The 24,915-nt window shown below is 44.9% G+C and overlaps 1 protein-coding gene and 1 long non-coding RNA gene across 4 annotated transcripts; one reads left to right on the top strand and one right to left on the bottom strand.

Annotated features, from left to right (window-relative positions):
• Positions 1-2,098: 2,098 nt before the first annotated feature.
• Positions 2,099-23,454, bottom strand: SINHCAF (SIN3-HDAC complex associated factor). Of its 3 annotated transcripts, none has more exons than XM_082240656.1 (6): positions 23,305-23,454; positions 10,246-10,393; positions 9,730-9,829; positions 8,775-8,901; positions 6,447-6,597; positions 2,099-5,070 (listed from the first exon to the last, which is right to left on the bottom strand). In XM_082240656.1, the coding sequence occupies exons 2-6, from the start codon at positions 10,371-10,373 to the stop codon at positions 4,908-4,910; spliced, it is 669 nt and encodes a 222-aa protein (XP_082096782.1). In that variant the 5' UTR covers positions 10,374-10,393; positions 23,305-23,454; the 3' UTR covers positions 2,099-4,907. The 3 variants fall into 3 exon arrangements, with proteins under 3 accessions (XP_082096782.1, XP_082096784.1, XP_082096783.1); XM_082240658.1 differs by lacking the exon at positions 23,305-23,454 and adding an exon at positions 22,329-22,439; XM_082240657.1 differs by lacking the exon at positions 23,305-23,454 and adding an exon at positions 21,435-21,554.
• LOC309542137 lies at positions 13,650-14,886 on the top strand. Its single transcript, XR_014224117.1, has 2 exons — positions 13,650-13,962; positions 14,294-14,886. It is a non-coding gene; the product is annotated as an uncharacterized lncRNA (long non-coding RNA).
• Positions 23,455-24,915: the final 1,461 nt, after the last annotated feature.

The following is a 24,915-nucleotide window of genomic DNA, read 5'->3' as shown; positions in this document are numbered from 1 at the left end:
CTTGGAACATCAGTTATCAGTAGATCTGTAAAGACGGACAAATTTCAGGCAGTCTGGTGAGTGTTTCATTTCTTATATCAAATCTGCTTCTTTATCTGTATTGAATTCATAAATACCACTATTAACCCACCAATGGTGTACTGTTTCATCGTATATATGATTTTTCTTGGGTGATGAAAGCTCAGTTAAGCTTCTGGTGACATGCATTTTGTTCTTGAACTTCAGCACCTTTCATTTGTTGCGGCATTTCTTTTTTTGTTCGTATTGTTGATCTTGTTTGGTTTTGTTTTCCTTTTCTTATATGCAAAAATCAATGCAAACATTTTAAAGAGAAATGTAAGCCCACTGTGTTTGATGTGGCTTACTCTTAGATAAGAGTGAATAAATGTGCATAGTAACATTGTCAAAATATAACGTGGGGTCAGGGGAGTAATAATAATTAATGCTTAATGCTTTCCCCAATTACAGTACTCAAGAACATTTCACATACATTACCCTGTTCATCTTTGCACCAACTTTGTAAAGTAGATCTGCATTATCTCCTCCCCAGATGGAGGGGAGAGAGAGTAGCTTTCCTAAAGGTCACCAATAGAGGTCATGACTGAGATCCCCATGGGAGGCATACTGGTTGTTGCTTAGAACAACTGCTGTGCCGAAGTCAATATATCAATATAGCCATCTGGTTTTTGGATGCAGAACTTGATTTATATCACATAGAAATTTCACCTCTATTTAGACTCAAGAAACACTTCTGGGTACATTAAACAACACCCCACATAGACCAATGACAAGATCTGCTCTGAACTGTTTTAGATGTACATGAAGTACAAAATACTATTGAAAGCACTTCTAAGAAGCAGCAACAATACTGAGACATGAGGGGATTTCAAGTCTCATAGGCTTTGCAGAAATTCTTGCCAGCAGCTAAGTATTGGGATCAACAATTTTTTCCTGTGACACTTTGAACTTGTTTAATTCCCACACAAATCATAATTGGAAATTATAGAAATCATTATTATTCTGCTTAGGGAATTACTTGCTCACTATGGTCACAAAGAAAACACATCAAAGATGCTAATTGGCTGGCAGCAAATATATTCATACATGTGAAATTAATTCCACAATAACTCAAGCTGTGGCACAGAGAATTCTCAGTGCAACTTCTAGCAACCAATTAATGCCAGAGTAACTCTGTCTTACACTATGCTGGTAAAGCCGTGGTTAGGGTGCAAAATGAATACAGTCGTATCTTGGTTTTTGAATAGCTTAGTTCTCGAATGTTTTGGCTCCTGAACGCCACAAACCCAGAAGTGAGTTTTGCAAACTATTTTTGGAAGCCGAACGTCTGACAGGGCTTCCGATTGGCTGCAAGAGCTTCCTGCAGCCAATCAGAAGCCGTGCTTTGGTTCCTGAATGTTTTGGAAGTTGAACAGACTTCCGGAACGGATTCCGTTCAACTTCCAAGGTATGACTGTATTGGGCTATTTTACTGCGGAGATAAAAATTCAAGGAAGTGTTTCTCTGTGAAATACCTCACCCTCATTTCTGCAGAAATATGAGAGAAAGATCCCTGCCAAAAAAAAAAGGGGGGGATTCTCCTTATTAAGCCCATGACATCATCACACATCCAAATCTGATTGACATCATGGTGTCATGCAGCCATCAAACTAGCTACTTGATTCAATTAGCTGAATCACAAAACAAACTCTTTAAAAATGTAAAAGTAGCTGTCAAGTGTGACAGTGAACAGGAGGGACACTGCATTTTTTTTTTTTTTTAAAAGACAACGTTTGGTTGGACCGTGAGTGGAAAACATTCTGAGATTTATAAATATTTTTCATACCAGGAATATTCACCCATAAAGGTTTATGATGTTACATAGTAAGTTCTCTCTTAACTTCCCATGGCTACCAATGAAGAATTGGGATGTTCTTCCTTATTCCATCCATCCTTGAAAATGAACAACTTCTTAAAGCAGCATTAGTATTTGATCTGCCCCTGAATCTATACAGCCCCTATTCTCCTGCAATTCCTACCTACTTTAATGGTGAAATCAATAAATCAAAGTGTGTGTTTTTTAAGTCAGGAATAAAAATGCTTATTTTTCTAAATAAAGTCTATTTTTTATTAATTACCCTAGTGTAAAAAAAAAGTTTGGATTACAAGTGTATGAACAATATAAAAAGTATAAAAACAGGTTCCATAGATTTCTACTACATTAATACAAAGTGCATAACTACATACAATTCATATTGCATTACTACATAGGAAGGAGGAGTAAGGAGGCTGAGGGAAAAGCAGTCTGCTGTTGTAGTAATAAATAAATAAATACAGAAGTAGACGAGATGATCCATATCATAGTACATTGTTTCATACTGTAGCTGTAAATGCACAGAACTATTGACGCTTACTAAAAACAACCCAGAAAAGAACAAAAAAAATAAAACCTTAAACGTGTAAATTGATGACGGAAAAAATATCTGGGACTCCTACATGAATCCTTCAGAGATTACCAACCCAGCAAAACTGCCAAGTAGCTAGTCAGTTACAAATAAAGACCTATCTTATCCTCCCTTTAGAATATTTCTCCTATTTACAAATGGGGGGACACAATTAAGGGAACCCTAAAAACAAGGTAGGAAGACAATAGCTCAGATTTTGTTTTCCTAATGCATCAGTTTAAGAATTTTTTTTGTTTAATAAAAAGTATAAAAGGACAAAGTTATGTTTGTAGTAGTGCACTGCACAAAACAAGTCAAAATTCTCATGCTATTGAAATAAATGGAGAAATCTGTATGAGCTAAATACAGCAGCATACTTACAGCGGAAACCATTATTTGCCAAAGCTGGCAGAACTCTTTCCTTGGTCAATTGGCGTATTTTATCAGAATCTTGGGAATCTCATCTTAAAACAAAGCAAACAATATTCTAATTCTTATGCTGGCTGAGATTTCAGGGAAAAACTGAATCCAGCCAAGTGCCTTGTCCTATGGCTAATATACTACAGTGACAATGCTTAAGAAACCCTTTTCCCCTCTCACAGTACAGACTGAGAAAGCATGGGGGGAAACATGGGAGGTCTAGGAGAGGCCTGCCTGCCCATAGGTGGTAGGGCAGAATTAGCTCACCACCTCTTCAGGGAAGTTTGTCACATGAAATACTGAAGAGGGGCAGCATTTAGGAAGAAGCAAATCCAAAATAGGGGACAAGCAGGCAGTGAGGGGAATTAAGTGTGTAGTTCTGTGTTGAAGGCTGGGCACAAGAGGAGTAGGAACAAGGACTGAAGGCACTTCTGGGAGATTAGGAGAGAAGGAGGGGGAACAGGAAGGACTTGCAGCCGGGACCAGAACATCCTAGACAAGGACTGACACTGACTACAGCCTGTGACGGCTCTTCATACATGAAGGCTATTATACACATTTAGTGTCGTGAACTTGGGAAATAGCTCTAACTAGACAAGACTAGGCGGTTGTGGTTGTTTTAAAAAAGAGAAGTCACAGTAATTTACGCACACATTTACAGAGTATATATCTGAAATAAAAACGCTTTCTCTTATTTGTCAACACATGCCGTGCATACCTAGAACTCTCTCTCTTTAGATAATACTTTATAATAAGGATGTGGGTAGGTTTGTTATTATTGCAATTTTCCTTCCTTGGGTGCGTAACCAAGCTAATCAAACAGTGCAGAAACACAGAAGAGGAATCTTAAACCTGAGCTTGTGCTAGAATGGGCTTGCTTTTGTGACTGGCCTTCAAAATTATTATTATTAATAATAATTAAATTTGTATAAAATGAAGAGTGATTACCGCATTGTTTGCATTCTGCTGTTGGATTGGGATTATAAAACCTCCTCTTACCTTGCCAGGCACAAACTGACTGTTGTTCCCAGTTGCAATTTACTAGTTTTTGACAGATTTTTACTCAGTCCTTATCAAGGTGTGGAACTAGACAGGTAAAGAGAGCAATTACAAATTACAATATACACTTAATTGGTCCCATACCAAGGTACTGAAAACAAGGACTTAGTATATATACTGTGTTATCATCACAGCCCTACACAACTGGCCAACATTTGTAAAGCGTGTCCCTTCAATACTATGAAGGAGCCCCTCATCTCCCTGAACGTCGTCTGCGATATTGATGCATAAATCATACATGGACTGCACACTCGAACAGGCAGTGGACAGAAAAAAGTTAACTTGGTCCAGTACCAAGGTAATGAATGGGCCAGTCTCAAAACTTTATTATTTGCCAAAGTCTGATTGCATGCTCAGTCCCTTCACATACAGACTTTTACTAGGCCAGAAAGATGAGCCATTGGCCTTGGGGTTCAGGACAGGCAAAACTTTTTATCCCTGTTAAAGCATCAGTAGTAAAAATTAAGAGCTCCCCACCTTTACAACATATACAGAGCAGGGAAGTCTTGTACAAACTTCAGCAAACCCAGGTCCATGCCTAAGAGTAATAAGTATTTTCCTCACAGGGAGAAAAGGTTACTGGCTAGAAGTTTTAACATGCCAAAATGTGAGCACTACTTCTCTTTCAGAAAAACACACTACATCTTTTAATTCTCTTTTATGGCCTTTCATCTGAAGAAGAGTTGTGTGGGGAAAGAGGCTGAACCAAGATGACTTGCAGCAGCATTCAGCTCAATTATGGATTTTAGAGCCTTTTAAATATTATTTACAGTCATTTGGGGGTTGGGGGAGAGATATGAACAGGTTTCTGAATCAGTGGAACTGAAGCAGTAAAAAATGGAATCCTCAAACCGTTGAAGGTCACACGCGCGGGGGGAGGGGGGGGTCTTTTGGCAGCATAGCAGGCTTCTAAAGTGAAGAGAAAGTCACTTTCAAGCCTTTCCAGAGAGAAAAAGAGGTTGTTTTTTACACCAACTGCTGTGGAAGTCACCACTCTTCCTGGTTGGAGATGGTTGGAGACTGGGGACCTTGTGGCTCTGGCTTCTCAGTTGTGGACTTCTTATTGCTACAGCAGGGTTTGAAGAGGTGAGCATCTATAACAACTTCTCCAAAGCGGCCTGTGTAAATAATTCCACAGCAAATTTTTTGCCTTCAAAAGAAAAGAAGAAGATGATAAATTTGGATTTCATTTCATACATGTCTTAATTTCAACAAAAGATGGACTTGATGTGGCATACAAAAATATAAGTAATAATAGTTAAAATCAGCTAACAGATTAGAATGAAACCATCACAGCAAGGTAAAGCAGCATTAAATCTAAGTGGTGTTCAATGAGATTACAAAGGATCAAAGCAGTTTAACCAGAAAATCAGAAAAAAGTTACTCCTAAAATTTTTGTCTTAACAATGAAAGGTTTCACAGCTGACCATCACTGCCTCCAGTGGAAGCAAGTTCCATATGCACTGCATGAAGAAGTACATTCTTTTCTCATTGAATTCAGATTCAATGGATGTCAACAAGTTTCAGTGTTACACAAGAGGGAGAAAAACTTCTCTGTATCCACTTTCTCTGTGCCATGCTTAATTTTATAAGTATCTACCATGTCAGCTCGTATTCACTTTCTCTCTAAACTACAAAGTCCCAAATGCGGTAGCCTTTTTCCACAGGGGTTTCTCCACCTCTTTGATCATTTCAGTTGCCTTTTTCTGTTGCTCCCTTCCAAGTGGTATAATACACTTGCTTGTGAGCAAGAAGGCTCCAGCTAGCAAGCATGCCTGATAGCCACGAATAGCCTTGCCCTCTGCGAATCTGTCTAAATCCCCTTCAAAGCCATCCAAGTTAATGGCTAGCACCACACCCTGCAGCAGCAAAAGCCATAAATCAATGGTGCACTCCCAGACTTCTAGATCGCAGATTGTTATACATATCTTTGCTAGGCAATACAAGCCTACACCATATATGCAGCAACTAGCTAATCCTAAAGCAAGAGGGATACTTGGAGATCAATACAACTGCTGGCTACTGTCACGGCATCCATCATTTCCCTCTAAGAGAGGATTAATGGGGGGGGGGGGAAGAAACAGCCCCAGGACTCTGGCTTTGCTTTCAAGAGAACAACAAGATGCCTTGTGACCCACTTCATGCTCTGCATGCTATCCAGTTACTTTATTTACATCCCTAAACACCATGTTGAGTCATCAGCTGTCTGCAAGTGCTCCCTAATTGCTAAACCGAACGGAAGCAAAAGAGCCTTGTAATTAAGATTACATTTATTGCAATTATGTGCATTTTTAACCTCTGCCTCTTCCTGTGTTTTCCTCCCGCTGTCTACTTTCCCCTTTGTCTAAAAACTAAGACTGTGAGCCGCCTTCAAGCAGGGTCTTGCTGTAAGCATTGTTTTAAAAAGTTTTTATAAAGAGTCATGTTTGTGTAGCTCAACAGTCGCTAGTTGTGCTTCGGAAGTAGTACAGATTTCTACCATGAATTAAAGGAGTGTGCTGATTCTGTTTCAGGCTTCCTTTTTACCTTTTCCAGTAAATGGGATCTAAGAAGGAGAAGACATGAGGGCGGCTGGAGCCAGCGGTCATCTCAGTGTCTGAGCCATCATCAGACTGATTGCTATAGCAGGGAGACTGGGCTGGAGAGGCACTTGAAGTAGTGCTGTGGGCATCAGAGTCTGTAAGGAAGAGGGAAAACAGTGTATTTAACTAGTTTTGCATACGTCTTTTATTTCTTTAGAATATCAACTTTCAAAATATCCAAGTTTCTGCTCCATATGATGAAGAAAATGTACAGCACATTTCCACAGACTACTGAGACTACCCAAGTGTCCACCTACTATCAGTGTCCAGGGTGGGGAAACCTTTGCTTACAGGCCACATGTGGCCCACTAGGGGTCCCAATTTGGCTCACAAGGCTGTTTTCCCCAAACCACACCCATCCACCTGGCCCATGACACAATATGTGACCTCAGATGGGCAGCAGGTACTGACATGGCTTCAAAGAAACAATTGCGAGTGTAAAGCTGAGCTCCTGAGTCTCCTTTTGTTTGAACAAGACAGAGAGGGCACATCTTGCTTTGGAAGGGGGAAGTGGCTTCCACTGACATCTTCCCCTCCATTTTAACAGCCATTTCAATGGAAACCACTTCCCCCTCCTGCAGCAAGGTTCAAAGAGCCGCATAGAGCTGTTTGAACGCATGCCCCCCCCCTTTGCAAACAGCCCTGTGCTGCTCTTTGAATCTCTGAAAATGTACCCCATTAGGGGTCGGAGTAAGAAAGATCTGGCCCAGCAGTCAGAAAAGGTTTTCCGCCCCTGAGTTATGCTTACACTTCTCCTAGGTTCTCTTCAGGGTTGTTAGTATTTAATCCCCCATGTACTTATTACCCCAAATCTTGCAGAGAACCATTTGATAATACTTTTGGAAGTTTGGAACGTGCCATTTACCTATTGTGGGTGAGGAAGCTCCTGGATCCACCCTTGTCACTTCGGTGGCTAAGAGTGCTTTTTACCAGCAACAGCTAGTGCACTAACTACAAGCACTCTCAGACAAGGACAGCTGGCCAAAGGTAACTCGGGACTTGATTGCGGCAACGAGTTCTATGTAGGGCTACCCTTGGGCCTGGCCTCGAAGCTCTGGCTGGTGCAAAATGCTGCTAGACTGTTGGTGGGGACAGACTACTGCCAGCACTTAACACCTGCCCACAAAAGGTTGGCTGTTCAAATTCAGGGTTTTTTTATTGGTTTATAATGCCCTTAACTTGGGTTCAGGATCTCCTGGTCTCTTATAGACCTGCCTGGATCACTGAGATCTTAGGGGGAATCGCTGTCAGTGGTCCCCATTGACTGAAGACACATGGCTCATATCCACCAGGAGGCCTGCATTCAGTACTTTGAGGGCAATTTGGTGGAACTCCCTCCTGGCTGAGATTAAACGGCTCCTGCCCACTTCCTGTTGAATGTCAGATGCTTGTCAAAGACTTTTCCAGTTCAGCAGGGATTTTAAAATGTGTCTGATTATTAATTTTAACTGATCTTATGCATTGTATGCTTTTAATTTTTATGTATACTGACTAGAACAACCTTTCTAGTCTGGTGTCCAAAACATCTTGAGTGCACCAGGCTGACTTAGAAACTTTGGTAATTAAATGGTATATGAATAACTTAAATATGAATAACTTAAATAAGTAAAGATGTTGCTGCTATTTTTTAAAATAATGTATTATCTTGCTCTTCTCTGGATTGCTAAGGGTGGTATCATCCCATTTCCATCCCCAAAACAACTGCAGTATGAATTATTCCTTTGGGATAAGATTGTGTACATACACAAAGGGTGGGAGATAGTGACAAGCCAAATGGGAGTCACATGTTTTGACCCATTTATGATAAAAATGGTTTGGAATGAATACACACACACACACACACACACACACACACACACACACATGTATGTGTGTGTCTATCCCTGAGGTCTCAAATTCAGCCAGGTTTGGGAGGGATTTTCAGCTTGACTGAATTTCCAATTTTACGCTGCAACTAAGCCACTGGAACTGCAGAAACGATACTTTCAAAGTCCTCCAGTAATGTTCCTTTGCTCAGGTCCAAGAATAAGCAAGACACATACTGTAAAAAAATACTGTAGGGCTGTGAAACTAGCAAGATTTAAAGCCAGCCTCTTAGAGAGATTTAGGAGGGAGTATTCCAGGGTAGCCAGCATGGTGGATTTTTTGAATTTCATACTGCCTCTATACACCAAAGGCCCTCTCCTGTGATATATAGTACAGCCATTCAGAGTCAAGGCCCGCAGCACCAAATCAAGCCCATTAATGGAAAAAGCAGATAGGATTAACATACTGTGTCTCTTCAACTCTTTCTGCAGCTTGCTTATCTGATTGCTCTTCATCCTGCTGCCAGAAAGGGTTTTCATCTTCTTTGGCTTCAATGTCGTCTTAAGACTTGGTCCAGCTCTTGCATCCACCACCTGGAAAAGGACAGCAAGAAAGAAGTTTGTTTCCTTGACTCTCATCTGATGAATTGTAGCAATAAGCAATGGTGTAAAAACTGCAAAACCTTTTTTAATGGGGAAAGCAGCTGTGTGCTGATTTGCACGCAAGAGTTTGCTTTACATTGCTCAGGCTCTACTGTGCTTTAAAATAAATAATAAAATACTAACAATAGAAACTCAGCACCCAAGACCTTTCAGGTTCAGTGCCAAGTAAAGCTGGATGTTCTGAACTGTATACATTATACAAATGGAGCAAAATTTGACTAAATTGCAACCCAGAAATCTGCACCCACCCTTTGAACTGCTCTGATGATGGAGATGATGCTTCTGCCCCTTGCTTCTCATCTATCCGCTCCTACACCTAATGTGCAGCATACCTCCAGTCAGAAGGAATAGCTAACCAGTGTCCTTCACCCTGGTGCCCTTCAGAGGTTGCTGGACTACAACTCCCATCAATTCCTGATTAGTGGCTAAGCTCACTGGGGATCAGAGGAGTTGTAGTCCAACTGTATCTGGGCCTGTTGTGGCTTATGCAACTCTCCCTCCCAGTCCTATTTATCAAATATATTAATGCCTTATGAGTCATAACATCCATTAAGGCAGGCAATGGCAGAACCATAATACCAGCTGTTCTACACATGTTGTACACACAATGGCTATTAAGAAGGAAACGCTCAGGACAACAACTTCCACCAACCCAAGCCATCGTGATCAGTGATCATAGAAGGTCTAGTCCAGCAAGATTTTGAGGGCACCAGACTGGCTACTCCTACCATGATACAGGATGAGAGATGCAAAACTCACATGATTCCAGTTCTTTTTTGATCCTGCTGGCAGTTTTTTCCATCTTTTCACCAGAAGCACACAAGCGTTGCAAATATCTCCTGATCGGGCCTCGTGCAAACTGTGAGAAGAACACAAAATAGTTCAATTGCTTGGTTAAACTGGAACATGGGGAGGCAAACTAAGGCCCAGGGGCCGGATCCGGCCCAATCGCCTTCGTAGATGGTCGGGGAATCAGCGTGTTTTTACATGAGTGGAATGTGTCCTTTTATTTAAAATGCATCTCTGGCTTATTTGTGGGGCATAGGAATTCATTCATTCCCCCCCAAATAAATATAGTCTGGCCCCCCACAAGGTCTGAGGGACAGTGGACCGGCCCCCTGCTGAAAAAGGTTGCTTACCCCTGTACTAGAAGGAGGTCAACAGAGAGAAAGGCACACAACATGGTATACCTTTGGTTTTCAGGCTTCACTGAATTTTGTAACAGCCTTCGGCTCAGAAAACCCAACACAGTACTGGAATGGCACCAACTCTTACCCAAAGCAGTTCTGGAAGTCCTTTTCATAACGCTTGCTGTCAGTGAAGCGAGAACTGGAAGACTTTGCTCTGCAAATGCAGCAACCTTCTAAACTCCGGTACATCTTCGGTTTGTGAAAGCCAAACATCTTCTCTTCCCTTCTTTAGCCTGTTGGGATGAGGGAGGTTGGGAAGGAAAAGAAAGGAGGTGATCAAGCTCCAAAAAGGAACAAGAGTAGGCAACATTTAGAAGGCAGCTGTGGTCTATACCCCCCCCCCCCGCATCTGCCATGTACAACTCTGCAAACCGACACCGCATCGCAGTCAGAAATGCCCAGTGGGAGATGATCCATTATTCATGATCCCTGTCCCACACCATTTCCCATAAGGACAGGTGTCTCAGACACATTTCCGTTTCTCTCGATCGCCAGCAGCGCGTGTGTTTGTGTCGCCCCCTCGTTCAACGCAGAGGACACCACAGGAAATTCAGCCAGGCATGTAACAAGGTGACCCAAGCGGCTGCGGTTAATGCAGGAAAAAGGGGAAAGTTGCCCCGTAAAAAGGTGCATTCTACGTCACCAAGTTTGTCTCAAGTTATTTCAGGTAGATTTGTTGGCTTCAAATGTGGAAGGGAGAAAACAGGCATACACCAATCAAAAGAAAACCAATCAGAATGGGAATCTATGCCCACCAATAGGGTTCCTGTTTTGTTAAGAAAAAAAACCCAAAAACTACATTTCCGTGCTATTATTGCTATTGTGCTACAGGATGGCCCCAAACAGGTATACAGTGGTACCTCGGGTTCCATATGCTTCAGGTTACATACTCCGCTAACCCAGAAATAGTACCTTGGGTTAAGAACTTTGCTTCAGGATGAGAACAGAAATTGTGCTCCGGGGGTGCAGCGGCAGCAGGATGCCCCATTAGCTAAAGTGGTGCTTCAGGTTAAGAACAGTTTCAGGTTAAGAACGGACCTCCGGAATGAATTACCGTATTTTTCACTCTATAACACGCACCCGACCATAACACGCACGTAGTTTTTAGAGGAGGACAATCCGTAGGCATGCCACCCGTAGGCATTTCCTCCATAACACGCACAGACATTTCCCCTTACTTTTTAGGAGGAAAAAAGTGAGTGTTATGGTGCAAAAAATACGGTAAGTACTTAACCCGAGATACCACTGTACTTCCCTCAGGACCTGCACAAGTGCCCATCACTGATGACCCTTTGGGGCCTCTGAAGATCAGGACTGTATCCAAACCATACTTTTATATCCCCTGGCCTTGGCTGGTGCTTACATGGGTCTTTAATTTTTGTGCACTGCCTCGAGACTGAAGTGGGAAACAGTATAAAAATGACTCAATAAAATAAATATAAAACAATAAGTCTTTTCAGGCTCTACTACCTCCAACCCTTTTCTGTCGCAAACAGTAAATCCAACCTCTTAACTGCTACATATCTCCCACCAAACATGTTGGGCAGTATCATCCTCCTTGCTGCTGCACGGCAGATTTCACAGAAGTGCAATATTAAATAAGAATACAGAAGCACAGTTATTTGCCAGAGGCACATTCCTTAACATGTACCATCTCAACGGAAGGGACGCTGACCTCACAGTTCCATCAGCTGGGAAGCCCAGCCATCGCCTCTGGTGCCTTGAACATGCAAAGAATGTGCCTCACGACTAAGCTAGAGCATCTCATCCAAGGACTGGGCCTGGTCACACAGAGGACTGGCAAGAGGGTGGGGGCCACTGAGGAAGAGGCACAGATGCCAAGGACAAAGTTGGCAAGGCTTTCTGTTGTTGACAGGTCTAATCTTTGTGCACCTGCAAGAAAAGCTTCCATCCAGTTTCACAAGGCTGGGTTTTCATCTGGCCAGGAATGAGCCTGAAGTTCACACCAGAATCTAAACCAGAAAGCGGCCTGTGGGTGTGGTCTTTATTTCTTTAATTTATATACCCCCTTTTCTTCCAAGGAGCTATCTCGCTTTCACCAGCAACTACTCCACAAGCAAAGAATCCCTTTTGTGCCAAGGGTGTTGCGTGTCAACTGTTAGGGCAGGGACAAAGCCAGTGGTGGGTGGTGCCACCCCATTTCCTCTCCTGGAGCCCCATTCTCTCTTTCACACTTCTTCCCCACTCAGCAGGCTACTAGGGAGGGGCAGAAGTCCACCCTGATCACTTGCAAGGGGCCCTTATCCTCCCTTCCCTCTGGAGTCCGGATTCCCCCTCCTTGCATGCAATTAAGCCCTATGTGATGGCTGACTCCTCCTGGAATTTATGGCCAGCTCTATCAGCAGAGATGTGGAATTTCAGGCCCAGGGGCTGAATGTGGTCCAGGTCTCTGCCTGGCCCTTGTGGCGCTCCCCATCCCACACCCCCTCCCAAGTCACAGCCCTTGGCAGCCCTGCTTTACCTCCCCCTTTCCAGTGTTTCTGCCCAGCTGCGAGGCGACCCTGAACTCTTGAGATGCCTCTTGCTTATCTGGGAGGAGGAGGATAGAGAGGAACACAGGAGAGCAAAGAAACCAGCCTTCTGTGCAAAAACCAACATTCGCATTTCTTGGTCAGCTCATGTTTACCTCTGGTCCCATCCACTCCCAATTTGTGAAGGAGGCAACGCAGCCACCTGGGCTGGGGGGGGGGGAGTCCCCACTTCGTTGTATTCCTACCCTCTTTGCTTTGCTTTTTGAGGGGATGGTTTGGCAAAGACTGGGAGCTGAATCAGGTGCTGCTGTCCACAGTGAATCTGCACAGCTGCTGCCCCGTGGCAGCAATTCCAAGCATGCTTTGATCAAGAAGCAAGTATAGGAGTATAGCATCTAGGTCAAGGGAAGTAATAGTGCCACTGTATTCTGCTCTGGTCAGACCTCACCTGGAGTACTGTGTCCAGTTCTGGGCACCACAATTCAAGAAGGACACTGACAAACTGGAACGTGTCCAGAGGAGGGCAACCAAAATGGTCAAAGGCCTGGAAACGATGCCTTATGAGGAACGGCTAAGGGAGCTGGGCATGTTTAGCCTGGAGAAGAGGAGGTTAAGGGGTGATATGATAGCCATGTTCAAATATATAAAATGATTTCACATAGAGGAGGGAGAAAGGTTGTTTTCTGCTGCTCCAGAGAAGCGGACACGGAGCAATGGATCCAAACTACAAGAAAGAAGATTCCACCTAAACATTAGGAAGAACTTCCTGACAGTAAGAGCTGTTCGACAGTGGAATTTGCTGCCAAGGAGTGTGGTGGAGTCTCCTACTTTGGAGGTCTTTAAGCAGAGGCTTGACAACCATATGTCAGGAGTGCTCTGATGGTGTTTCCTGCTTGGCAGGGGGTTGGACTCAATGGCCCTTGTGGTCTCTTCCAACTCTATGATTCTATGATTCTATTCTAATTCCCACTGAAGTCAGGAGGACTTGTTTCCAACTAAGCGTATTTAGGAACCGGAAGCTGCAGATACAGCAGAATGCTGCGGCACAATCGCTGCCAAGAGCGAGATCCTGTCAGCATATAAGCCCTTTACTCAGAGGTCGGCCCTGCTTGCCGACTTGCTACTGGGCCAAGTATAAAGCCCTTAACAGCTTGGAACCAGTTGACCTGCAAGACTGCCTGGGAACTGCAGCCCTGTGAGAGGTAAACTATAGTTCCCGGGGTTCTTTGGGGTGTAGGCAGTCATGGGCTTGCTATGTTGCACAGGAGCTGGGCTAGACAGAACAGGTTGGAGCAGAGCAAGAAATAGGAGTGTAAGTTTCAAATGTTAAAATCATTTTTAAAAAACCTTATTAGCTTCTCACAAAAGAAATCAACCCTTTCACTCAGAAAGGGATCTCAAACCAAGTTTGATGCCCTGTGCTGCTTCAGACAAGAGGAAGCTACAATTATCCAGCTGTACAGAACAAAACAAACACACTTAAGAGTGCAAGTGTTAGAAATGGGGGGGGCAGAATGCAGAGGAAAATACACCACATCACTTGTTTTCTAATAATCTCACTGCCAGCCAGTTCTGTTGCTACTGTTCTTATTAATAAAACAGAGGCATCAATGTACACAGCCTTCTACAGGAGTTTAAAAGGCAAAAGAAAAAGTCGTACCAGCACTTGAAGACCTTGCACTTTAAATTAATAGCTAATACTGAAGGCTGAAATTGATTTAAGATACCATGCCTCAGTTGCTAAGACTTCTACTAAGTGTTGCTCTACTGAACTCTGGGCACACTTTTGCAAGGGAATTTAACTCATACCTTTTAATATCAGGACTCCTAGAGGGCAAATGGGAGTCCCAGAGTGATCTCTGCAGCCACCAGTACTTTTCTGCGGTTTCTTGACAAAACAATTACTTCCAAAACCCTTAAACTCTCTTGTCCACCCAGTTATGAGAAAGGTTGTAGTTGAAGCACAGGCTCTGCCTGCAGACAGACCCAAAATCAGCCTGTAGCATCTTCACGAAGGGATAGGAAAGACTACTGTCCAAAATCCCGGAGAACTGCTGCCAGTCAGTGTAGAAAATACTGAACTGGATGGGCTAAGCATTTGTCTCAGTGCAAGGCAAGCTTCTTAAGCTCCCCAGTGCCTGGAATCACCCTACAACCTTTTGCAGAGACGCAGCTATTTTGGCAGAGTGACCATGCAAATGGTCAGAACAGATTCTCAAGCTTCTTTCAGCCTGGTGGTGGACTCTCCGTCCTTGGAGGTTTCTAAGCAGAGGTTGGATGGCCATCTGTCAGGGATGCTTTAGCTGAGATTCCTGCACTCCAGGGGGTTGGACTAGATGACCCTTAGGGCCCTTCCAACACCACAATTCTATGGGTTTTTCCCCCACACCTGTGTGTACCACAAAGGACAAGCAACAAATATGCTGATGTACATTAAGGGCATTTATCTCTGGAAAGTAGGGGTGGATCATCTTGGGAAGCTATTAAGCATTGCAACTAAAAGCCAATGGACTTCAAAACAGAAAAGGTAGTAAAAGAAATATTTGGTTTCTATGGTGGTTTTACGGTGGAATGTTTAGTCTCCCAAAGTGCTTTATAATCCTTCTCTCACTCATAACATCCCAGTCGTGGGCCATTCTATTTTTTATGATTGCACACATATGAGTAATGCCAAGTTTAGATTTCAAAGCAGGCAAAAAAAAAAAAAAAAAAAAAAAACAATAACTAGGAATTTGGGTTGAATGCTGGTGCTCATTTCCGAATCCAGATCCAGCCGTTTAGGGGTGATTCCAAAACTTACTATTGCTTTGATGCCGGCCTGTCTGCAAGAGTCACGCTTACATGAAAGAGCCTTATATACCACCCCCTTCTGACAATCTGCTTTCTCACAAGGCCAATTCATCTGCCAAAAACCTTCTGCAATGCAACCTTGGGAGATGATAAGCCTTGATACAGTTTGCCTGGGAGAAAAACACCCATGTGTGGAAACACCTGGAGCCTTTATTTTGAGAACGAAGGGTAACAATGAACAAACTGAACCACAACTGGAGGCCACGGAAACAGAATCTGCTGCTTCCCACTGGCAAGTGATGGCCCTTCTTCCTTTGGCACATGACTATTTTTAACTTAAGCCTACACTATGCAAGGCCAATCTCCACCAAACTTCCAATCATACTAGGCAAGACATAGAGCTGCCGGTCATTTATCTACCTGCACTTTTATTCCCATTTCTCCCTCAAAACTGGATGATACCAAGCACAGCCCCAAACCGCTGGACGTAAGATCTGCAAGTGGATAAAAGGAGCAGAGCCCTTGCAGTTAATATCATGGACAACCTTGGGCTCAGGAATTTCCTTCCCTCCCACCAACCTTTCACTGATCTTCAAGCCACAGTACAAACCTCCCATTTGACAGAGAATTCCTTGGCTCCAGGCACGGAAATTATTTACTTCGTTATCTTCCAACAGAAGGAAGTTTACAAAAGATATGCATCTGTACAGACTTATATATTCTTTTAAACCAGTACTTCCTACCTGTTTTTAAAAAGTAGTAATTGTAGGGGGGGTATTATCACAAATTAAGTTTGTTCCAGAAGTGTAAGACCCATCTTTTTGTAAACTTATCTTCTTGGAAGTTAATCCTTTCTCATCTTTGATAATTCAGTTAAGTAGCGTCACATACTTTCTTTAGCTATTTCTTTACAGGAGGTGTTTTGTCCTTTTTCCAGTTCTGACTATCCTTGCATAGATTAGTAGACTTGTAATAGCAGAATGTCAGGATTTTTTGTTTTGTTTTACTTCTGTCCGAATAGCACAAAGGAAGGTATTTGCAGGAATTCCTAGTTATACTGCACCCTGCTATTTCTTGCATAATGTACATTATACAAGAATGTATAATTCATTTGGCTTCTCTATCCATAATTTTTCTTTGCTTTTCTTTAAACTACAAAGTCTCAGATGCTGCAACCTTTCTCGACAGGGGAATTGCTCCATCCCCGTGACCATCTGGGTTGGACACATGCAATCCAATTCACTGACTGTCCAAGAAAACAGTATTTTACTATGCCTGATGCAAATCTAAATGCTCTCTATGCAATACTTGTAAAACTATGTTAAGCAATGCTTCTTAAACACACACAGTCCATCTCAATACGGGATTGTGATTCTCCCAATTCCATCAATGACTATTACTGTATTTCCCCCCTCCCCATCCCTCAAACAAATTAGCAATGTCAGCATACTAGTGGGTGGGGTAAAATCCTGTAATATAGAGAAGACCTCCTATTCTAGGACTAAGATAAGTCACTTCTATTTCAGCAGGATTCTGATCCTATGCTGTGGGTTTGCTGCTTAAGAGTTCACACCAACCGGCAAAAGCTTTCTAGGATTTCAGACAAGAGGCCTTCCCAGACCATTACAGATGGGAGATAAAGGGTAAAGATAAAGGGACCCCTGACCATTAGGTCATGGCCGACTCTGGGGTTGTGGCGCTCATCTTGCTTTATTGGCCGAGGGAGCCAGCATACAGCTTCCAGATCATGTGGCCAGATGACTAAGCCGCTTCTGCCGAACCAGAGCAGCACACAGAAACACCGTTTACCTTCCCGCTGGAGCAGTACCTATTTATCTACTTGCACTTTGATGTGCTTTCGAACTTCTAGGTTGGCAGGAGCAGGGACTGAGCAACAGGAGTTCACCCCGTCACGGGGATTCAAACCGCCGACCTTCTGATCGGCAAGTCCTAGGCTCTGTGGTTTAACCCACAGCGCCACCTGTGTCCCTTACAGATGGGAGATACCAGGGATCAAATATGGGGCCCTGCACATACTCTGCCACTAGGTGGATCATGGGCTGATCCAGCAAGACGCTTACATCCTTCCTCAAGAGTGCACACTCAGAACCACGCAACACAGCCGTGTTTTCACTTCAAGAGACCTCCAAGGTGGATCAATGGGATTGTAGAGGGGGGGGGAAAATTATCAAATCAGACTAGCCCTGCTTTAAAAGGAGCATCCCAAGGAGAGAATGCGCCATTGCAGATCAAGAAACCCATGTGCTAAAACTCTCACCAGGTTCTTCACTGGCCCAAGTTTGCTCTTTCTGTTGCGAAAGATCACCAGATTACCAAGCTTCATTATCGAAAACTCCCTGGGTGGTCACAGGAAAGCCTCTCTCTCTCAGCCTTTCAATCAACAGCAAGTTGCTTCACAAGGTTGATCCTGTGGGAATTAAGCATGGACTGCACGGCTAGGTAATGCTATTAGTAGCAAGAACAATTTCTTAAAACTCTGGACTCTCACGGTTTGTTAAAGATAACCGCCTCTCTCTCGCTTATTCAATGAAGTTTAAATGGGTGTAGAATGATTATCTGTGATTGCTTGAGCAATACTTCCTTGCAATGTATTGGTGTGGCCTATAAAACACAGGGTGGGCCACTTTTCTCCTGCATTCCTTTGGGAGTAATCTGTGAGGGGTGGGGCAGGAGCTCAAAGGGACAAAAGTGGAAAAAATGGGTGGGTCCACTCCCTGTTTCTCTTTCTCTCTTTCCAGTGCCCCCTTCTCCTCCCTCCTTCCCTGGTGGGCATCAGGAGACAGACTGCTCTTGTCAGAGGTCTGAACTGCTTGCCTGCAGAGGGCTGTTGAAATGAGGTGCAAGTTACCCACACTTTATCTCCATGGAGTAACAGAGATGCAAAGCAAGCCAGGTCCCTCTGCTGAGATGATGACAATTTAATTTCTGATGCTAGAGAACGGAAAGGGTTGCATCCAATGACACTGTCCTCCTGGAGCAAGGTCTTCTGTCTGCATAATAGGGCTTCTTCTCCCTCAGTGGTGCCTCCCCACACATCCTCCAGAGCAAATTCTGGGAGCGTGCCGGGCAAGGAAGTCCCACCGCGCTGGTGGAAGTCCTTGCACTAATGGGACAACTTTGTTGGATGCAATCCAAAGATAATAAAAGGGATGAACCTAAGCAAACACTGTACCAAGTACTTGGAGATGAGGAGATACATAGAGTCCAATTCTGTACATGTTTACTTGCGATGAAACTCCAGTGAGTTCAAACAGCCTAAATCCCAAACTCAGAAGAGCCTATTGGACCACATAGCCCTGCATCCTGTTCTCACAGTTTCCAACAAGATGCCTGTAGGAAACCCTCAAACAGGATCTGAGTGCAAGAACATCTTGCCTATCTGCAAATCCCAGCAACTGGTATCGAGAGGCCTACTGCCTCTGACAGCATCGCCTTATCCCCCATGAACTTGCCCAATCCTATTTTAAAGCCATTAAAGTTGGTGAGAATCACAATCGGGAGTTCCATAGTTTTAACTACACACTGTATGAATAAGTACAGTGGACACTTGGGTTGCGAACGTGATCCGTGTGGGAGGCACGTTCACAACCCACAGCGCCGTGTCTGCGCATGTGCAAAGCATGATTTAGTGCTTCTGCACATGTGCGAACGCCGAAACCCAGAAGTAACCTGTTCCAGTACTTCCAGGTTTGACGCGGTGCGCAACCTGAAAACACACATCCTGAAGCATCTGTAACCTGAGGTATGACTGTACTTTCTTTTACTAAAGAGGTCCTTTAATTTCTGCCCATGATACCTACTTTGCTGCTAATACCTGAATAAGAATAATAGCTTTTTCACACAACACTCAAAATTACCTTTGAGTTTCTGTTGTAGTATAGAGAGTCGCATGTGAATGCTCCTCTCTGTGCCAGGGAGAAAACTAGATGAGAGCTTCTTAAAGACCCCTCTACACATTTTCAAATACTGTATTATAAATGAACACCAAAAGAGGTGGGAAAATACAAAGGGACTTTGAACATCATGTTTTAAAAGACCCTCAACTGTCTCCGTCCATACACTGAAAGTTGTGTGCGTGCATATATAAAGTGATTAAAGTAGGAAAGAGTTTCCAAGCATTTAAGCCATTTTTAAACAAAACCCTGTGCAAAAGAAGATCACCATGCCACTCACCGCGGAGAGGCAAGCCCTGCCTCCAGGAAAGACCACCCACCCACATCCACCTCAGCCAAGGATGACCTACTTTTCAAAACAGGCCGTAATGATCAGAGAGACACCAAGTTCTGAGGTCTCTTTTAGGCACAGGTGCAAGGAACTCTGCTTGCCCGGGAACAAAATATATATACAGTGGTGCCTCGCAAGACGAAAAGAATTCATTCCACGAGTCTTTTCGTCTTGCGATGTTTTTCGTCTTGCGAAGCACGGTCCGTTGCAACTGCGCCTCTTCAAGCGGCTTTAAAAAAAAAAGGGCAAGACGTTTTCGTCTTGCGAAGCAAGCCCATAGGGAAATTCGTCTAGCGAAGCAACGCAAAATCGAAAAACCCTTTCGTCTAGCGAGTTTTTCGTCTTGCGAGGCATTCGTCTTGTGGGGCACCACTGTACACACTCCCTAGAAGCAGCAAAGAAGAAGAAGAAGAAGCAACAACACAGCTATGCTTATGCAATAGGAGAATGTGTCAATCTACCTGCCAAGCTCAGCCACTGCCATGAGGTCTCTCCATGTAATGCCCAAACGTGCAACTGGACAAGAGAGAGGATACTGTTGTTGTTTACTGGTAGGATCTGATGGTTAAAAGAAGCCAACAATGGAGGGATGTGGGAGAAGGGACTCACTCATGCATAGGCATTGCAAATCATTACACACACACACACACACACACACACACACACACACACAACAAATAAAAGGCAATCAAAAGCTGTCCACATTTCCTGTTCCGCTTTCGACTAGCTTTGCAGTAAGGGGCTGCCATGGAAGGAAGCGTCATAACATTCCCCCCTCCAGAGGCCGCCTAATCTCCGAGTGCTACTGGTGGTAGTCTCTGCCCAAGGGGGGGGGCTGGAAGAGAGCGAGCGAGATCGGGGTCATCATAGCTACTGGCACGGATTTTACACACACTGTGTGTGTGTGTGTGTGTGTGTGTGTATTTATATATATAATTCGCGAGAGCACAGCCTGCCCACCTTTTCCCCCTCCCACGAGCACGCCTCCCACGCAGAAAGAGGGAAAGTGGCATCCCAGGCGAAGTGACTTGAGTTTCGAACGCTTTTTTATTAAAACTATAATGAGAAACAGCAGGTTGCGCTGGCGCTCTTACCAAATTTGTGTGTGTGTGTGTCTGCGCGCGCGCACACACACACACACGGTGTGAGATGGAAAGCAAAGGAATGGACCCTCATTAAGTAACCAGGGAAAGTTTTACTCCTCCGCATTCTCGCAGAACAAAAGAGACGCTAAAGGTTCCCACCCGCCCCCTCCATCCCATCGCCGCCGCGACCAGCAGCACTTCCTGCTCACTAATGCCGCCCGCCCCCCACCGGCGCCCCGCTAAGCTCCTGCGTGCACATCGGGTGGGTGTGAGCGCGCGATCTGCCCGCGATGGTAGGAACTGGTTCCTCCTCATGGCTTTGCCCTGACGTAATTCAAACATGGCAACAGTTCCGACTTCAAAGCGGGATCGGCGAGACCTCCCATAAACACGCGCCACGAGGGGAGAGTGAAACGCGCTCTAACCCCGCACAGATGCACAAAAGCGTGTACCAATAAGGCAAACGTGACATCTATTCCTTCCAGCTCTCTCACTTTCCCAGTTAATTAATGACCGAGCGACATTACAGCCCGGGACAGGCAGCAACTAGAGCGTGTGTTTGCTCCAACACTCCGCTCAGTCCCTCGAAGGCGCTTCCTGCCTCTGAGCCACCTAAACACGCCTCCGCCGCCGCCGCCTCTTCCCTGCACGCGGCTTGGTACCTTGCACTGGGGGCGCACGCAGTATCTGAATTTTTTTTAAAAAGTCCTCAAGAAGCAGCTGCGACCTCGTGCGTATTTCTCTGTTCCGATTTCGGATGCAACACGGTTCGTGCGTGTTTATGTGTCGAAGGGATAGAAAGCAGCGCTGCTGCCGCCGCCTCTCCCCCCGCCCCGCCTCTCGCGCGCCGCGCCGTTTGCAAAGCCCAGCAGCCACATGCTCTATATAAGCCCTTTGTTTTGCCTACATGCGGCAAACAAGGTAGTAGCCGGGGCTGTTTGCTTCCGCGGAGTGGAATTCGAAAACAAAAGATTACACTTATGAGACGCGCGGGAAAGGGAGGAAAGGTTCCAGGTCGACTTTAAAGGAAAACAAGACTCGTATTGCACGGCGGCGCGGGCGGGGAGGGGCGGATGTGCAGCGAGGCGACTCTTAAAAAATAAAAGTTCCGATCAAAGTTGTATACAGTACTTTTAAGAGTGTCTGCTTTGAAAGTGGCAGGATACACACACCCCTTTCCAGGCCGCATTACCACCTACCCAACTCAGATGGTTAATGACGTGGTAGTCTGATAAACAGCTTTTAATTTTTTTTATATTAAAAAAACCCGAGATTAACACCACAATCCTAACCATGTCAACTCAGAAGGAAGTCCAGTTTTGTTCAATAAGGATTACCCCCTGGTAAGTAGCTTTAGGATTGCAATTTTAAACGACTTGCGTAGCTTGGAGCACGTGTCATGACAGATTGCACAAAAACAAAAGATCCCTTCGTTTCAAGCAACTCAGTTGCGGCTGAAACTGGAGTCACCTCTAAAAGGCATGGGCAAACCACCCCAAGGGTAACCCGCCCCGCCTCTGTCCTGCTGTCTTTCCCATTCCTCCGAGGAAACATACCCCGACACCGCCATGGCTGTTACCCGCTTGCCATGCAACGCGGTGCAACTTTCCCCTCGCGGAATCGATCTACAGGTGTATCACTCGCAGAAAGGAACACGGACCCCGGGGAACGTTCGGAAATGGAACGCCCGCGTCGCCAACATTCCAAACCTCGCCTCGAATCCTAAATCGGTTTAGCCGACCTCGAGGGATTTGCTGCAAACCTTATTCCCCCTCCCCCTCCCTTTTGCTTCCCATTGTCGCCGGTCCCGCGTCCATAGCTGTAACGGACAACACAAATCTGACCGCCGCCAACACGCCGTGCACAGCAAATTGCTGCCCCAAATCCCACATGTTATTACTCGGAAGTAGAAACCCATTAACTTTCATTCCACTGTGAAGGGTAGCCGGGATTACAGCAATCACCTCGCTTCCTTTCTGTTACGAGAGAGGAGCGAACAAACAACTTTTTTAAACTGGGAACTCCCCGCTCCGGGGCCCGACCGCGGTCCAAAGCACTAACTGCATTAAAACACCCAGCGATTTCCAAGTTCTCTTGACGATGGGGTCGAACAAACCGGATTCAATTGGGAGGGGTAGTGGAACAGATAGAGAAACTCATCCTACAACTGTTTTCCTTCATGGGGGGCTGGAGTCGCCACTCCGCCACATGCTCGACCTACAACAATACAAGCAGCGTTTCGCTGCCCCCGTTTCTTCCGCCACAGGATACCCCTCCAAAGTGCAAAGCATTCCAGAGAATAACGCCAGCTACACACCGTCTCACCTACAAACACCCCCCCTTGCATGTATATACGACATCCTCTTGATAACTAGTTTGCTTGCAGAAAGGCAGGTTAATTAAAAAATTTAAAACGCACAAATAAAAGAGCACAAAACTTGTCCGACCCCGCTCCCCGTCGTTCAGATGTACGGCTACTATTTTAAATCTATATTTCCCAACTGGAAACGACGAACATTTAAAAGGATTTACCTCCAACGAATCAATAGCGTGCTGGGTTGTGCGGAGCGATCTTCCTCCCCCCTCCTCCTCTGCGCGGTCTCGTTGTCTCGCTCCTGCGTCTGGAGAGATGCAAGCTCTGGAGTCATTGGCTTAACTTCCAGGCGGTGTGCGCATGCGCGGTTCCCACGACTCCGTACTCCTCAATCGAGCTCTTTTGCATGCGCGTACCATTGTCCTTTTAAGGGAGAAAAGGGCCGAGCGAAAAGCATGGGAAGGAAAAGCACGGGGGAGGTCCCGGTCATTGTGACGCCAGAAGTGACGTTGCACGCACGCGGGACTAGATTTGCGGGAGGGAGATTCTAAGGGAAGCTAAGGAAGGAACGTCTCTTGCCGCAGTTGCTCATGCTCTCGCTGCCCATTCAGGATTTTCTTCGGTTAAAAGGACATAAATCTTCTTGTAGGGCAATGAATGAATGAGCTCGCTTCCCTTTCTCAGCCCATTTTCTACTCTTCATGAACAGATGCGAGGCTTCAAGCTTTGGTTTGGAATATGAGCGCACCAACGCTTCCTCCCGGATACACACCGGCCATCACTGAGCAAGTGTGATTCTCCTGTAGCCTCCCCCCCTTCAGTCAGTGATGAGGTCCATTTTGCCTTAGTTTCATAACAGTCACAAGCTCCCAGCCTTCTCACTTAGGTGTGGCGTGGCGGCTGAAGTGCTGGGACCTGGGATTCCGGCTCAGCCAGTGAAGCTCACTGGCTGACCTTGGGACAAGTCAATCCCTCGGACCAGCCTACTGCATAGGGGACAAGGGGCAGACCATGCGTCACCTAGAGCTCCTTGGAGGAAAGGCAGAATGCAAATGTAATAAAATACATAATTGTGCATGTAGGCAAGTAGTGTTGGAGCACAAACTTTGGATATCTAATTAATAGCTGCCAGTTTGTGACATTGGTCACCCAGTCCTGATTCACGGTCTCTTAATTTTAATATCAAGGAGAAACCATTTCTAAATGTAGATCTAGCTAGCTAGCTATTTCAAGTCTCCCGTCTACTAGCATCATACAGTCGCTTCACCTGTTCTGCAGCAGGTACATTTGTGAAACACGTTTGCCAAACAGGCGTTTAAAAGCCCCTTGGGGCACAAAGAACTACCTGCCCAGTCTGGCCATCAAAAGCGTTGCATACAGACTTCAAATTCTACCCAAACTATCTAGGGCTGAAGTCATACCAAATAAACTGAGATGGTTGATGCTTTATTATCACTTGTGCTTCTAAAGTGTGCATTTCCTTTAACAACTCAGTTGATTCAGAGCATGGTGCTGATAATGCCAACGTATTGGGTTCGATCCTTGTATGGGCCACCTGCATACGTCTGCACTGCAGTGGGTTGGGCTAGATGATCCTCTGGGGTCCATTTCCAACTCAACAATTAAATCTTTCCAACAAGTATTTTCATGTCCACTACCAAGGATTGCTGTTGTGTTTTGGTGGTGGGAGAAGTCAACCTGGTTAGTTTATCACAGCCATCATGTTAAGTAGGTGGGTGGGGAAAGTGTGATTACCGTATTTTTTGCTCTATAAGACTCACTTTTTCCCTCCTAAAAAGTAAGGGGAAATGTGTGTGCATCTTATGGAG

This window comes from Podarcis vaucheri (assembly GCF_965113315.1).
Source record: "Podarcis vaucheri genome assembly, chromosome: 10".
Taxonomy (NCBI): Eukaryota; Metazoa; Chordata; class Lepidosauria; order Squamata; family Lacertidae; genus Podarcis; species Podarcis vaucheri.
The sequence above is the reverse complement of the archived record's forward strand: the minus strand, read 5'-3'. Positions and strand labels throughout refer to the sequence as shown.